We start from the raw sequence: 17,158 nt of genomic DNA, 5'->3' as shown, positions 1-17,158 counted from the left end.
AATTTACAACAAAAGTTTAAAATTAACTTAATAAATATAATTTACTAGAGAATTATATATATATATATAAATATATTTAATCTTAGCTCTCACATATATTAACAACTTTGAACAAAATTCTAAAACCTTTTTCCGACCTAACTAGGCATCTACTAACTAGGCATAACAAATGCTAAGTTTAAATTCCTAAACTAATTAAAATTTTAATTTGTATGATATTTAAAACCAAACTTTACATGATTATCCTCATATTGATTCACTTATAAAATAATAAGGAAATGCAAGAAAAATAGTAATATCATCTATTTTTTTCAAAAGTCAACATTAAGGGTACGAAAGTTTTTAGTTGTAGTTGACTTATTTGATTGGAAAATATTCGGTTAGAATTGATTACATACAAAGATTAACGATTGAATTTGGTTGTTAGTTAAGTAGAGTAATTATAAATAAATAAATTATAACTGAGATAAAATTAGAACATAATCATCGACTAAACAATTATCAAATAGAAAATAGTGAGTAAAATCAAGCATGATGGCATGCTAATTACTATTCTAAAATATGGTATCATGATCTTATTCATTTTTTCTTGATTAGTCTCCCTCTAATTAAAAATTATTTTTAACCTCAATGCACTTATTTAAACACAAGTATAAATATATTTTATAGATCAATAAAAAATTATACATATAACTGCAGATAAAGAAGAGCACTATGTGTATATCTACTCCTTTCCTTATAAATTAGAATATCATAACTCTCCACTATTATTTTTTAGAAAGAAAAAGAAGAGAGAAAAAAAAAACATTACCTATAATCATCAAAGGCCTATACATGGTCCAATGAAGCAATGAAGATTAATTCAATTTAGTACTAGTGTCTGGCTAGAATTTCAAGCTATTATGATTCGATTAATGAATAGACCATCAAGCTGACAATATTAGGACACAATATAATGAAAACTAAATTTAAGGAAAATTATGTGACCCTAATTTTTATTCAAGTCTCTTGCTTATTTGATCATTAATTGCCTTACTTTTATTCAAACATTATGGGCTAAGGCTTTGATTCTATTGCTTAAGATACCTTCACTATTGTGGCCCAAAATGTCTATATTGTTATGGTCCAATCTTATGCTTAAAAGTTCATCAGTGGGCCAGATTTGAATTAGCTTAATGTGGGAAAAATGGCATGCAAATAACAACTAGAGAACTCCAAGCACAGAAAGATAGAGAAGAATGAGACCAAGAATAGTAGATGTGGAACTCCTAAAGCCATATCTTATATACCTAACTTTCTTCATCAAATGTCATACAATTGATAAATAAGATATTATAATAAAAGATCCATGAAACATAGAAGACATTTTTTTTTGAGGAAAAAGAAAACATTGCAGACTTAAAACCTTACTTCAAAGTAAATAGGGAGAAAATACACTTTCTTTACCTCTTACCCTATTCTCATATATCCTATATAAATTATCATGTATATATTATTTTTTTCTATTGCGGATTATGAGTTTGTAGGCTAACCATAGTTTAAAGAAAGAGGCTAAGTCAACTTTTCTAAAAATACGTGCTACAATAGTTTAAACTATGCACATATAATATTTTAATAAAAAATTTACTAAATATCAACTCCAAAGTTTACAGGGAAATCGAACTCATGATATTTGTCATGGACCGGTAAAACTCAATTACTGAACTATGATCTAATTATCGTAATGTTACCATGTTAATATCACTACCCTAACTATAATTCTATAACTGAATTGATAACATAAAAGGGTCTTCAATTGCTCTATTTTATTTTTTTCACAATGAGTAGATTATGTTCAAAGTTAACAGCATAGCTACACAACAGAACAAAGGCTAAACAATTCATATTAATATGACTAAATGTCTTATCTTAGACTATAGTTTATTTAGCTCCAAAGCCAATAAACCCTCAAAAAAGAAAAGATTAAAAAAACATTCTTAAAGAAATACTGTTTTGTATTAGAGATTAGCTGGTTTATGTGACATATAAAAATCATAAGCGAAAAGGGTGGGAGTCAGATTACAAAACTAAAGAATGTTTAATTATATGATAATTTTGCTTAAAATAAGACATCCCACATCTTGGCTATCTCAAAGCCCAAGGTCAGTGCAGTGAGCCATGGGCTTGTGTGGCCCAAGGAGAGCCATGCCAAGCCTTCCCCTCCATATGCCTACAAAGAAAGGAATCAAACCTCCTCGGCCAACCCCCCATCTCTCACATTTCTTTAGGAGGGTGGAGCTCTCCAGCCAAGAAGAGAGCCTGGTCTTTGGCTACCAGAGGACTAGCAAGCAAATTGGATGGGAAACACTAAGAACAGCACCCACGTTCTCCTCACCTCCTCCTCTTTTCTTTATTCCCCTCCTCCTCATACCTCTCTACCACCTTGACAAAAAAGACTTTGCTCCATAGCTATCAAAATATGTAGATATATACCCCCTCCTTCCTCTCCTTTCATCCTTTCTCTCTCTACATATCATCAACTCAAACTCTTTTACTCTACAAAGCTTATGTTGGTATGACCATGGTGAGCATTTGTACATCTCTTTCTCTCTCTTTCTTTGTTTCAATCCATAAGATGGTGATGTTTGATATTAGGATCATTGTTTCTTGAATTCTGCTAACAGGCGATATGGAAACCGGCGTGGTTGGAGGCCCTCGATACGCAGAGATTCTTCACGCCATGTTCTCTTCATGAGAACGCGAAGAAGAATGAGAAGAACATCTGCTGCTTGGACTGCTGCACGAGTATCTGCCCTCATTGTGTGCCGTCGCACCGAGTTCATAGGCTGGTTCAGGTTCGACGATACGTTTACCATGACGTCGTAAGACTGGAGGATCTTGAGAAGCTCATAGACTGCACAAATGTTCAGGTTCAGTGATCTTGAGAAGAAACCATGCAGTGTTGCATAAGAAGATAGCTTGTTGTTGTTGTTGTAGTAGTAGTAGTAGTCAATCTCATCTCTTTTCTGTTTGATGTTTGTAGTCATACACAATTAATAGCTCCAAGGTGGTGTTTCTGAAGAAGAGGCCACAGAATAGGCAGTTCAAGGGGTCAGGTAACATCTGCACATCCTGTGATAGATGCCTTCAGGAGCCTTATATCCACTGTTCTCTTGGCTGTAAGGTAAGTAATGAGTTATTATTTCCAAGATTATGAAGCATGTAATTTAACTGAGATTCCTAAGTTTAATTGCAGTACGAAACAATCATTTATAAGAAATTTCAGCAATGAACAAGTTACAAATTTCATAAAGAAGGTTTCAAAAGATGAACAAGAAGGTTTCAAAATAATGGTTTGCGAAGAAAAGGATGTAGCGATTATCTTCGCATAGAATTATACTTAAGAAGACTGACGAAAACACGATTATAAATCATTTACTTTCTTTCTCTTCTCTTTTTTGTAGGTTGATTACATTTTAAGGCAGCAGAAGGATTTGTCTCCATACTTGAGGGCATGCAAGACACTGCAACTCAGTTCTGATTTCTTCATCCCCCATGAAGTAGATGATGAGGCCAATGAGACTACCAACTCAACACTCGTCGAGGGTGATGAGCTCATGGGCTCATCTGATTCCGAGAATTTAAGCATGCCATGCACTGAATTTGTCCAAAAGAAATGTACCGGAATTTTCATTTGTTCAAGGTCTGCAAGGAGAATTTCTGATGAGGATATGGCTGCAAATATGAGCAGAAGGAAAGGCATCCCTCATAGATCTCCCCTATGCTAAGAGCTGATGCTACTGACTTCTTCCCTTGCTGCTAAATTAATCAGTTGGTACCTTGACAGACATTTCATTTACTGCATCGAGCTTTCGGTGTAAGTTTCTCAAGTGCAGGCACTAATTCAGAGATAAATTTGCTTTTGCACATAGGGAATGCAAGAAAAATGTGATCCCTGATCTAAAAGCAAAGAACTTTGCATCTTTCAAGTGTAGCTAATGCCACATGCATCTTTTTATCTGAAGCCATGTTCTCAAATATATGAAGTGCTTCATAAAATAGTGTGCTTTGAGTTCATATGGAGATCTATGTTTTAATTCATGACCAGAGTCCCAGCTGCATTCTCTCAAGTTTTATCAGGTCAACAATTTAGATTTATTACTAGTGGGAGGCCATTATCTAGGTTTTTAATTCTTGCCATGCTCCCATATCATGGCCAATGAGCAACGAGATTCTCATTAAAGGAATTGACCATCAGAATATATTTGTGAGGCAGTTAAAATTCAGATTTTTGAAAGCCTATCCTGGAAAAGGATCAATAAATTAGCAAAAAGATCCTCACCTTCTTGATTAACCCATAAAATTGAACAATGAAATTAGATGGCAACTGCTAGATAAGAATTGATATAGGAACAAGGTTAAAAACTCCCAATCTCAGCTTCATACATCCCTGCAGTACTTCAACTTGACACATTTGTTAATGGCAAAGTAGGGAAGTACATGAACCATTGTAGAAAGAGAATCTACTACCAAATATCAACTTTAACAACAAAAAGATCTTATCCTATTCAGAAAACATAAGTTAACAAGCATATTTCTACAGTATTTCCACTACGAAGCTCTACCTCCAAGATTCTCACATATAAAAGTTAGGACAAAGAGCAAGTTACTTAAATTAACAGAGCCCAATATAATACATGAGTACTAAGATTAGGCAGGCTTGTCACAGTGAAAAGTGTAGTCATTGAAAGCTGAGTAAATTAGCTTTACTAATACTATCTTAATCAGAAAGGCTGGTAAGATCATCTCGAGATCAGAACGCGAGAATAATTTTTTAACTTCCTAATGAGCTCTTTGAAGAGGAAGAGATGAGTTTAATCTGTCCTTCACCTCACAACATGATTCAGCACATAGCTGGAAAGCTCGGGAAGAGCACTCGTGCGCGTCATTATCCGAGTATTATAATTATCTTATGCTAATCAATGCTTATTAAAACCTCTAAATCTTTGTCATCCTCCTATTATAAAGATTTGAAAAAAGGTGCAAGATTAACTTAAGGGAAGGGGCCTCTTTGACTTTGACTGGAACCAACTGTCTTTTGGCTTTCCTTGAATGTTAACCATCATTTTGCTGTAGGTTAAGTTCTGTCCATATTGCTGTCCTGATACTGTTGAGAGATTACATGCAACCCTTTAGTTCTAGTAGAGTTGGGTCTTAACGGTAGTACAAAATGGTGTAACAGTTTGGAGTAATTATGCAGGTATAAGGATTGAATGCCAACGAACCAGAGCGAAAAAACCTTCCTCGATCTTGTTGATTTTCTAATAGAAATGCCAATAACTAGTGCATCAAAGTCTTATTGGTCCAAAACAATTCGTAGAGATCTAAAATCTCTACGAAAAGTTATTAGTAAAATAAAAACTTTCCTAAAATAGCAAACTTATTATTTTCGAGGCCTAAACGATGGAATTCAACCAAAAGATTTATCGGCTTCTATGCTGGAACAACATCAAGTTTTGCTCAGAACAATGTTTCCACCCAAAGTAAGATGTAATTTTACTCAATTTAATGACTGTTGTCTCAAAAGCCTTTGATTCAACCTGGATGGCGATCTCGAACCGTTAGGAATTCCTCCGCAATGCATGCTACATCAAGGAACAAGAGAAAATTGAATCAGAGTTTGCATCATAATAAAAGATTTTGTGCTAATTGACAGATGTCTAATGGTAGCAGCAACAGATCAGACTTTTCATTGTTCTTTACTCTTTTCAGCAATAAATTGTGTATTTATTTAACTGACCAGAAGAAAAGCTAAAATAATCCATCAATTCTATTCTAATCAGATTCTAAAATCTGAAAACAGATTGGAAACAGCATCAGAGGAAGTTGGACAGGAAGTTTTATCAAGTAATTATACTACACATGAACAAGCAGTTTCTCAAAGATAACATTCAATACATTCCTTTGCTATTTTTCTGCATTCTTCCATTGAGAAATTGCAATTGCCTTCAATCAAGGTCTTGGCACCCCTAACTCCCACAAATTCAAAGAAGTACGATAGAACTCATCTGAACTCAGGTTGGGAGAAGGTAAAAGAAATTACATTTGAATTGTAAGTATTACTCTCAAGACTGACAAAAGACTAACACCCAAATTAAATCTCCATTTCATAGCCCCAATGCCACTAACAGAATTCTTCAACCTGCCAATCAAGTGGATGACAGAGTCAGAGATGTGTTATTTAGATTTCCTTCTCATCTTCTAATGTGGTCTTCTGATTATAATTATTCCATCTATAATTTAGTCATTCAATTTAATGTAGCAATTCAAGTCGAGTTGCTATGTTTTTTTTCACCACCCAGCGGATGCTAATATATTTAATTCCCATAGATAGGATGTCAGCCAGATAACACTCCTTAAAGACAAACAACAACTTAATCACTTCCAAAACTCAACCAACAGTTAAGAAATAAGTATAACTTTGATCTATTTGTTCTTCCATCTACAGATAGTCAAAAGCTTAATAGAAATAATATAGATGAAAGCTTAAGTTCTCAGAAGCAAGAAGACCTACATATGGTTGCCATACCTTTGCTTGGTCTTTGTGGAGTCATATTCTTTGTTTAAGTGCAGAAGCCATCATAAAACACCTGCTCACAAAATCCATCTACATCACAATCCAAATTAGTGCAAGCCCATTTCATCCTTCCAGCACTAGGGAAGTGAAGCTACACAAAATATTTTTCTTTGTCATTCTAAAAAACAGTAAAATGATCAGCTTTTCTTCTGTGTAACTACTTGAATTTTCAGTACAATAAGACGAGTAAAATAAGAAAAAAAGGAGTGAAATCCACTTTGAGTGTCCTTTGGTAGAATCACAAAATCTTGGAGCATTTTCTTATTTACATTTCATCTTAAAGGAGTATTTATCAACTAAGAATACTAAAAGATCAAGAGCAAATATTGGTCAAAATCTGTCAAAAGATATATCCTCGATAGATTTCTTTTACCATAAAATGTTCCTTTGTACTCCAATTACACAGAGAAGGCAAACTGATTTTGCTAGACAACCAATGTGATCATTCAGCTAAATTGCATATATGATTACTAGTTGTAAGAACACTACACAGACATATGTAACTGGGGAATGTGTAAAAATGAAAAAGAGATATATTTGTTCTAATTTGATCGGATGTTTCATTTTTTTTAATAGTACTTATGAATGCTTGCCAATTGATCTCTTGTCTTGTCGATGAGTCCAGCTGAAACAGCTTCTCTTCAGATTTGTAACCCTGTTCCCTAATGCTACTGGAACAAGGTGGGACTATACCTGGGCCTGATAGAGCTCAATGATCATCCTGGTACTATGGCTTTTGTGCAGAGAACATGATGAATGCCCTTTTGTGCAGAGAACAATCGATTAATCCACAAGGTTTGCACAAGTCTTCTATCTTTGTAGATGTTGGTTGCCTGTCCGGCAAAACTGTGCTAATCCATACAAAAATTAGCTCAATTGAATCTGTATGGAAAAAAGTAATCTTATAGCCATCAATGCTTCGGTACAGAGGGGACTATTAAGGGTTACAATAAGAATGTAGCAGCCACAAAGACACCACCACTTTTCAAGATACGACTTATTTCAGCTACCTAGTAACATCACCACAGTTATCGGTTTGCAATAGTTAACCAATAATAGATGACATAAGTGTAGGAACGGAGCTCTCTTTCTCACCAAGAGATCTATAATAATAAAAGTTAAAATTGATGACAATTAAGAAAGATATGTAATTAATAATATCAAGCACCAAAGAAAGCTAGAACACCGAATTTGTATAAAACCCTTTTCAAACCAAAAATTCACGGAGCAGAAAATTAAATCCACTGTCAAGAGAATTGGTACAAAGAAGATCACAACAACAAATCTCTCAATATCACAAGAATGTCATCCACAAGAAACTAATAACCCTAGCTTCAAATTTCAAAGTTTAGAGAACACCTCTAATAGAGAAACCCAAACCTTCTTGAAACAAGAATACCCTTGTAAATGTGAAGAAGAAAATCCTTATGTCTTGATTCCAACCAAGAAATCATCTAGCTGCAAACTCTTATTTTATGTAGAGAAAAAAAACCTCTTTTTTTTGTCTTTTTTTTCACTGAGTGTCATGAGCAAAGGTACCCCTTAATAAAAGTCTAACACAACCACTTATTAGCCAAGTAAGTCACCTCATGAGGCTAGCCCAAACTAACTTAGTTAAGTAAAACCCAACAATAAGATGAATTGTATAGATTGGTTGGTTGGATGGAACTGTATAGATTAATCATCTTTTTTGGCAATTGTCAGAATAAAATTCTAATTGGTGATTGATTGGATGAAACCATGTAGATTAACATCAATTAATTACTAAACTCTGATCACATGTGCTATCATTTTATATATACCGAAAACTTAATATTATTTAGGCCAATAGAACATTATATCTTAAAGAAGTCAGGTACTCTTTTAACTGAATAGAAAAAATACTTACAACATATACTTTTAAGAAAATAATCCATCAATTCTATCCTAATCAAAATCTAAAATCTGTAAACAGATTGGAAGCTGCATCAGAGAATTGGAAAGGAAGTTTTGTTAAGTATTTATACTACATATAAGGAAGCAATTTTTGCAAAAATAACATTCAAATACATTCTTTTGTTACTTTTTAGCATTCTTCCATTGAGAAATTGTAATTAAGTGTGTAAACAAGTCGAGCTTGAGTGAGCCGGCTCTCGATCGGCTCAAAATTACTTTTGAGCCTAAAATATTATTTAGGCTCGGCTCAACTTAAGTTGCGTTGTGTCAGACTAAGCCCAAGCTAAGTCTATTTTCAAGCCGAGTTGGACTGAGCCAGATCGAGTCCAAGCCAAATCAAAGCCTGAAAAGAATCAGTTTTCAAGCCGAGCTGGATTGAGCCATATACTATACATTTTGATCCTAGCCTATCAAGTCAAGCATGAGCAGGCCAACTCTGGCACAGGCTCGGGTCAAAATTAATTTTGAGCCCAAAATATTATTTAAACTCAGCTCAGCTAGGCTCGACCCAAGCCAAACCCAAGCGTAAGCGGGAGTGGAGCTGGTTTATTTTGCCACTCCTAATTCCAATTGTCTTCAATCAACGTTTTAGCACACCCCCACCCCCCCTTCCCCTAACTTCCACAAACTCAATGAAGGAAACAAATTTACATTTGAATTCTAACTACTAAAGACTGACAAAAGACTAACTACTATATGAAGATTGTCTTTTCTTTTTTCTTCATATAAAAAAACTATTGATGAATTAGTTATATACTTTTACTTAATTTTTCAGAATAACTTTTCAGCAAAGGTTCTTCTTGTTAATATTTTCTCAGATTGTATGGGAGGTCCTGATTTCCATATTTCTTCATCACATAATAACAACTGAACTTGTGGAGCCTCAAAACTTTACCTTCAACACTGAAGAAGTTCCTATTTAATCCCAAAAAATATATAACCCCACTAACACAAAATCAAATCCCCATTCCATAGCTCCAATTCAAATAACAGAATTCTTCAACCTGCCAATCAACTAGCTTATGAGCCAGAATTCTATCACTTACCTTCCCTTCTTGTTTTCTAATCACTCAGCATATGCCTCATTGTAACTAAAAAAACTCTGTTTACACTTTATGCCTCTGCTTTTTGCCAACCTTTCAACCCTACAGAAGATGTAATTAACTAATTATTGCAATACCTGTCATCTTTCATTGCATTAAGAGATCTATTTTCTGCAACTGATAATTAAAAAAATTAATATAACTCTCTATGCTTATCCATTTTATTGGTGACAAATGTTAACTAAGTTAAGGTCAAAGGGAAACCATATCCTAATATAAGGGAGGCTACAATAACTATAATTACTTTCCAAATAACTATAATCACTTTCAACTATGTCAGATATTGGTCCAATTAATATATGTAGGAATAAAAACTATAAATAAACTATATTTTAGGAATTTAGTCTCACATACTATGTATATAAATAAAATATAATTAAAGCAAAGTTATAAGTTAATTCTCAGCTCACTTTTTTGAACCAAATAATATAAAGTGGGGCATTTTCTAAAACTACCCACATTTTCTTTGCTTTCCTATGATCAAATACATCCTAAACTTATAAAAGGAAAAGACATAATTTAAACCAACTATGGGATAATTCAAGAGGAGGTAATTATTTTGCTTAAAATTTGATACGGCTACGGCACAAGCTGCATGACTTAATAGAATCGTGATGCTAAAATTCAATAATCATTAATAGAATTTTTATACTCTAGTTTTTTGTTAAGATACAGTCTAAAGCTTATCTAATGAACAACTTAGGCTGAAGATGGCATATGGTACCATTGTACATCATTTAGCACTTGCCAAACCAAACGCCTAAAATACTATGGCATTGGGTAAAATTCCTAAAATATTCATGAGGTATAGAACAAGTATTATATTTTGTTTTCTGAACATAAATTTGATAATATAACATAGAATTTTATATGGTGTGCACTTTTAAATATTCTTCGGTAAATAAGATTACCAAAATATCTCTATCTTATTGTTCTATATAGAATACCATCTTATATATTGCAAGACAGCATGACGATTTATATATGTGATATAAATATTTTGTAATAATATCTATATTTCAAGAGTAATTATATAATTATAAAATTTAGAATTATGTGCATATGTGTGATAAAATTTGCAAGTTATGGTACTCTTTATATGAAAACATGCTAATAAGTGAGTATACTTAGGATTATTTTTATCATTATAATATTTGGAATACATTATATTTATGTGCAACATCTCATTTTGAGCTAGTTAAAGTGCATGTAAACATATGCAGATTGATTGTAGACTGAAATAATGAAGATTGATTAATGTTGAGTGCAGGCTTTTACTTAATCAATAACCTACTTGTTGCAGTTTCGATCAGTCTGATCTAAATTTGATTGAAGTCAACTTGAGCTAAAAGATATAGCCGTGGTGAAATAAACTAATATTCTAATAATCATTCAATCATAATAACTATATATAATGTTGGGTGGGGTTAGAATTTTGTTTCATTCCTAACAGCCCTGCCTAACTAGATAAAGAACTCAGTTCTAAGTGAATACTCTTGTTCCAAAGGTGGCATTGCACCTCACAGACAGCTCACCCCAAGCTTTGAAGAGCTCTATTGAAGTGAACACTCTTGTTCTAAAGTAGATGTCGGAATCTGGCTCAGCCCACTCGAATTCGGCCCAAACTAGCATGACTCTGATTGGGCTAAGCTTTGTCGCAACCCAATTTGGGCCGGACCTCACACGAGTCCGAAATGGTAATGGGTGGGATGGGCTAAGCTTTTGTCCACCCGACTTAAAAGATCAACTTGCTATGCCGGCTTATCATATGATATTTTAGTCTACATCCAAAGTTTTGTTACGAAAGACTTAACCCGTGGGCTACTACACTCGAGCCACTATGATAAAATATTTTTGATAAGTCGTGCCGATATCTCACGGGCTACAAAGAAAAGTCTCAAGCCCAATCAACTCGACCCAGTGATCACCTCTATTCCAATTTCCAAATGTTAGAAAATCTAATTTATCTCATTTTGTATTTCATAATTAGAAAAGAGAAATTTGAATTTAACACCCTACGTTTTATCTGATTGAGGTTTACACCATAATTTATTTATTTTTATACATCGAACCCTCTAATTTATCAAGTTGGACTACTCATGCTCAAAGTTTAGCTACAATAAGACAGTGCTAAATGACACTACAGTTGTTTGATAAAATGTCCATGAGAATATTTGTTGACAAGAGAAGCACTGAGCAATTAATCGGTTTGAAGAGGACTCACTATGTGACAATTGCTTGAGTAGAGGAAGTAGACTATTAGGTACTCTATGTCGACAAAGTCTAATTATATGTTTAGTGTTAGCTTGTAACTATGAATTATTAATCAGCTAGTCTAACGAAATATAGAATTCCATAACACGACCATTAAAAACACGGTTGTTGAAAGATGCTGAAAATTGTATCGATTTATAGAATTCTAAAAAGACAAAGCTAGAGTACAAAAATTATAACGATGGTTATAGAATTCCAGCACCAAAATTGCCTCAAGTTATGCAACTTATCATTATGGGTTTAGGATTAGATGTGGGTACTTGTGTGATTAATGATGCAATACTATTAAAGAGAAGGATCTATGTGCTACTCAATGCTGATTGCTAAAAATTAAGGAGATCTAACTAATTATAGAAGTCGCAAGTTTTGCTTAGTTCATAGAACTAGTTTTAATTTTACAAAATTGAATTGATTATAAAAGTTGCAAGTCACTTTCTCTTTAAACTAGGCAATGTTATGTCATAAGTTATATGACTTAGACAATCTTAAAGTTAGAATTCCACAACCACTAGTATAGATTTTATACTCATCTATTTGGTCATTTTCTTTCTCTAGAATTCTATAAACCAAAACTTGGGTTAGTTTGTTAATGACGCGTTGATAGTTAGTTTGTTACTATGAATCATTGACCGACTAGTGTTTAGGGTTCGATATATAGAATTCCACAATAAAACTACAAAAATACAGTTCATTGAATGATACTGAATATTGTATTAGTTTGTGGAATTCCATAAAAAGACAATAGTCAAAAAGATAGGATATGAAAACTATATTAGTGGTGAATTTAAATGTCAAGACTAACTTAGTCAGGTCATGCAACTTATCCAAAATCATTAAGGAAAAAAATCATCCACACAATCTAATTTTAAATGTTAGGAAAATTTGCAAAAGAGAAAACAAAAAACACATGCATTATAAACTTTTTATAGTTGGAACTCTACATTATTGTTTTCCCTAAAATGAAAAAAAAAACCAATGCGTTAATATTCTAAATTAATTTGAGCACAACGTAGCCTAATAAGGGAGTAAAAGAATTGGTCTTTTTTTATCATAATAGGTGAGTGAAATAAAAGAAAGTGGAGTAGAGACTACTCTAAAAATTCCATATAAACATATATTGGGAAACCTAACAGTAATTCCTAATGATTTGGGCGTATGCATCACTCCATACCTCCATCTCTCTCCTTCAATAGTGATGGTGATGGTGATGGTGACGGTGAGAGTTATTATTTAGCTTGATCAATTACGATTACTTTTAGAATATAAAATATAAAATATATTCTTTTATAAAAGCTTAAACTATTGCGTTTTTTTTTGTCTTAGAATATGGCCAATTATAAAAGAAGTATTCTAATTTTTAATATCAGGAGATTAGAGCTAATATTGATATAATCTATTCTAATATTTAGTTGAATACTAGTATAAAGAGTAATAATTATATTTGATTTGATATAACGTTGTTATTAAATATTTTAGGATAATGAATTTTCATTGGAAAATAATTATGTATTATATCAAATAACAAAAATATTCTTGATAGGATATAAAGTAGTAGTAGTAATATATATTTATCTAAGATTTTAATATCTTTTATTATATTTGTGGACATAAAATGCTCCATATATCCCATTACATAAATGCTCCATATATCCCATTACATTGCATTTAATAAGAATTTCCCTGTATTTCCTAACTTAAAATGTTGTATTTCGAGATGAGAGAGAGAGGAGAGAGAGAATCTCAACTATAGCTAAAGCTATAGTTAATTAAGTGTTGTTTATTTTAGGGTTGAAATAGTATTTTTGAATAATTATTTAATTATTTTTAAAATTTTATATAAAATAAGATGAGAGAGAATAATGAATTAGTATACTAAGAGAAGCTAAGTTGTTGTTTAGTTACTACATCAGAATAACAAAGCTTATTCAAGAAAACTAATTCTACTCCAGAAGTGAACGGAGGCTTAGAGAACAATAATTTTTACATTTTATATTCTAACAACTATTTTTCTAAGAAAAAGATGAAAACTTGTTCAAATCTTGTGGGCTAATCAATTATAGCAGTTAATTTACTGGCGAGCATTTATAATTATTGTTAACAAATGAAACACCCTATAGATCTAATCAAATTAAAACAAATATATCTATTTCTCTATTTTTCACACATTCCTCGGTTATATTTGTCACTGGGAATTATAGTCTATTTTTTAGGATGATGAAGTCCATCTCCTAATGTATTTATTATATAGTCTATTATGGAATTTTCTATTCCTTATTGAAAAGTTGGAATACTCTTTTAATCACATTTCCTACTTAGAATCACAACACCAAATTATGGGGTAATTATAATCAGAAGACAACGTTAGGGTATGTTGTTGCTCCATTATTGTAGTGCTTGAGAAGACTAAATTATTACAGAATATCTATGCGCTTGTAGCTCGATCCAAGCTCGACTCATCGATCAATCAGGTTAAGATCGGGAGTGAGCAGGCTCCACTAACAATGAAATATTAAAACCTAATAAATATTATTACATTAATTAAGTTGAGGTAGGTAGGTCAAGTCGTTAGAGTTATAATCAAGCTCAACCAAGTCCCAATTGCAGAATGAGCCTCATAATTCAAACCTAGTCTTTCTTTTAAGATTCTGAGCATAGAAGTCACATAGTGATTTTTATAAAGTTTTATAATTAAATAAATAACCGAGCATAAAATTATGACTTTATAAACTTTCTATTTATATATTTTCTTTAGTATTTTTAATAATAAAATACTTAATATTTTAGTATTTTTATGTGTATCATTTTTTTAATAAATTGTTGAATTCATAAAAAATAAAATAAAATAAAATGAAAAAATATAGTAAGAAAACTAATTATCGGTATTAGTTGTTATCAAATATCAACATCATGATTGTCTCACTTCAGTTTAATCTTAAATCTTGTGGAAATTTGTAAAAAAGCTCCTACCTAATAGACTTTTTACAGTTGGAATCCTATTTTATCACAATTTAAAGCACTACAGTGCACGCCACTCGTGCTCCAAATCTGGCAGCACAGTTGTTTGATAAAATGTACCTGAGTGATATTTCGACGATGAGGGAAGCATTGAGGAATTAATCGGATTGAAGAGAAAGAGAACCCACTATGAGGCAACTGCTTGAGAGGATGAAATAGACTATCAGGTACTCTACCAGTAAACAAGGTCTAATGATGTGTTTGACTGTTAGCTTATAACTATGAATTGTTAAAATATAGAATTCCACAACATGACCGTTAAAACGCGGTCGGTTGAAAAATGCTGAAAATTGTATTGATTTGTAAAATTTGAAAGAAGGAAAGTTAGAGTACAAAAATTATAACGACGGTTGTGGAATTCCAGAATCAAGATTGTCTCAAGTTATGCAGCTTATCATTATGAGTTTAGGATTAGATATGGGTATTTGTCTGATTAATGGTGCAACACTATTGAAGATTAAGGAGATCTAACTAATTATAGAAGTCACAAGTTTTGCTTAGTTCTTTGGAGTACCAGATCATTGAACTAGTTTTAATTTTACAAAATTGAATTAATTATAAAAGTTGTAAGTCACTTTCTCTTTTAAACTAGGCAATGTTATGTCATAAGTTATATGACTTAGACAATCTTAAAGTTGAAATTTCACAACCACAACTATAGATTTTGTACTCATCTATTTGGTCATTTTCTGTCTTTAGAATTCCATAAACTAAAACTTACGTTAGTTTGTTAATGACACGCTGATAGTTAGTTTGTTACTATGAATCATTGACCGACTAGTGTTCAGTGTATGATATATAAAATTCCACAATAAAACTACAAAAATACAGTTCATTGAATGATACTGAATATTGTATTAGTTTGTGGAATTCCATAAAAAGACAATAGTCAAAAAGATAGGATATGAAAACTATATTAGTGGTGAATTTAAATGTCAAGACTGACTTAGTCAGGTCATGCAACTTATCCAAAATCATTAAGGAAAAAAATCATCCCCACAATCTAATTTAAAATGTTAGGAAAATTTGCAAAAGAGAAAACAAAAAACTCATGCATTATAAACTTATTATAGTTGGAGCTCTACAATATTATTTTCCCTAAAAGGAAAAAGGAAACCAATGCGTTAATTTTTTAAATTAATTTGAACACAACTTAGCCTAATAAGGGAGTAAAAGAATTGGTCTTTTTTTATCATAATAGGTGAGTGAAATAAAAAAAGTGGAGTAGAGACTACTCTAAAAATTCCATATAAACATATATTGGGAAACCTAACAGTAATTCCTAATGATTTGGGCGTATGCATCACTCCATACCTCCATCTCTCTCCTTCAATAGTGATGGTGATGGTGATGATGGAGGTGGTGGTGGTGGTAATGGTGATGGTGACGGTGAGAGTTATTATTTAGCTTGATCAATTACGATTACTTTTAGAATATAAAATATAAAATATATTCTTTTATAAAAGCTTAAACTATTGGGTTTTTTGTTTGTCTTAGAATATGGCTAATTATAAAAGAAGTATTCTAATTTCTAATATCAGGTGATTAGAGCTAATATTGATATAATCTATTCTAATATTTCGTTGAATACTAGTATAAAGAGTAATAATTATTTTTGATTTGATATAACGTTGTTATTAAAGTATTTTAGGATAGTGAATGTTCATTGGAAAATAATTATGTATTATATGAAATAACGAAAATATTCTTGATAGGATGTAAAGTAGTAGTTGTAATATATATTTATCTAAAATTTTAATATCTTTTATTATATTTGCGGACATAAAATGCTCCATATATCCCCACTACATTGTGAAATCTAAGTTAGATTCCAAAGGTGACGGTGACAGTGACGGTGATGGTGACAGTGAGAGATATTATTTATCTTGACCAGTTATAATTATTTTTAGAATATAAAAAATAAAAAATATTCTTTTATAAAAGTGTAAACTACTAGGTATTTTTTTTCTCGTCGAATATGGCCAATTTATTAAAGATGTATTCTGATTTTTAATATCACAAGATCAGAGCTAATATCGATATAAACTATTCTAGTATTTCATTGAATACTAGTGTAAAGAGTAATAATTATATTTGATCTAATATAACGTTGTTACTAAAATATTTCAGGATAGTGAATTTCCATTGGAAAATAATTATGTATTATATCAAATGATGAAAATATTCTTAATTGGATGTAAAGCAGTAGTAGTAA

At 32.0% G+C, this 17,158-nt stretch overlaps 1 protein-coding gene and 1 long non-coding RNA gene across 4 annotated transcripts; one reads left to right on the top strand and one right to left on the bottom strand.

The window, feature by feature from the left end:
* The first annotated feature begins 2,255 nt into the window (after positions 1–2,255).
* LOC140793366 (protein RGF1 INDUCIBLE TRANSCRIPTION FACTOR 1-like) lies at positions 2,256–4,038 on the top strand. The gene is made up of 4 exons (XM_073144807.1): positions 2,256–2,563; positions 2,664–2,909; positions 3,023–3,163; positions 3,444–4,038. Exons 1-4 carry the CDS (start codon positions 2,555–2,557, stop codon positions 3,765–3,767), a joined length of 720 nt encoding a protein of 239 aa, XP_073000908.1. The 5' UTR covers positions 2,256–2,554; the 3' UTR covers positions 3,768–4,038.
* On the bottom strand, positions 2,446–8,083 carry LOC140793367 (uncharacterized). 3 transcript variants are annotated; one of them, XR_012109944.1, is made up of 4 exons: positions 7,310–8,083; positions 6,569–6,629; positions 5,580–5,624; positions 2,446–3,156 (listed from the first exon to the last, which is right to left on the bottom strand). It is a non-coding gene; the product is annotated as an uncharacterized lncRNA (long non-coding RNA). The 3 variants fall into 3 exon arrangements; XR_012109943.1 differs by having other exon boundaries at positions 6,569–8,083; XR_012109942.1 differs by having other exon boundaries at positions 2,446–5,624; positions 6,569–8,083.
* Positions 8,084–17,158: the final 9,075 nt, after the last annotated feature.

The sequence above is a fragment of the Typha latifolia genome, chromosome 8 (genome assembly GCF_019914945.1).
Source record: "Typha latifolia isolate L0001 chromosome 8, TyphaL0001v2, whole genome shotgun sequence".
NCBI lineage: Eukaryota > Viridiplantae > Streptophyta > Magnoliopsida > Poales > Typhaceae > Typha > Typha latifolia.
Note: the sequence above shows the minus strand (reverse complement) of the source record. Positions and strands in the feature narration are given on the sequence as shown.

Coding starts and splice junctions, on each gene's coding strand:
- LOC140793366 (XM_073144807.1), top strand. Junction 2,910..3,022: donor TAGACTGCACAAATGTTCAG/GTTCAGTGATCT, acceptor TGATGTTTGTAG/TCATACACAATTAATAGCTC. Junction 3,164..3,443: donor ACTGTTCTCTTGGCTGTAAG/GTAAGTAATGAG, acceptor TCTTTTTTGTAG/GTTGATTACATTTTAAGGCA.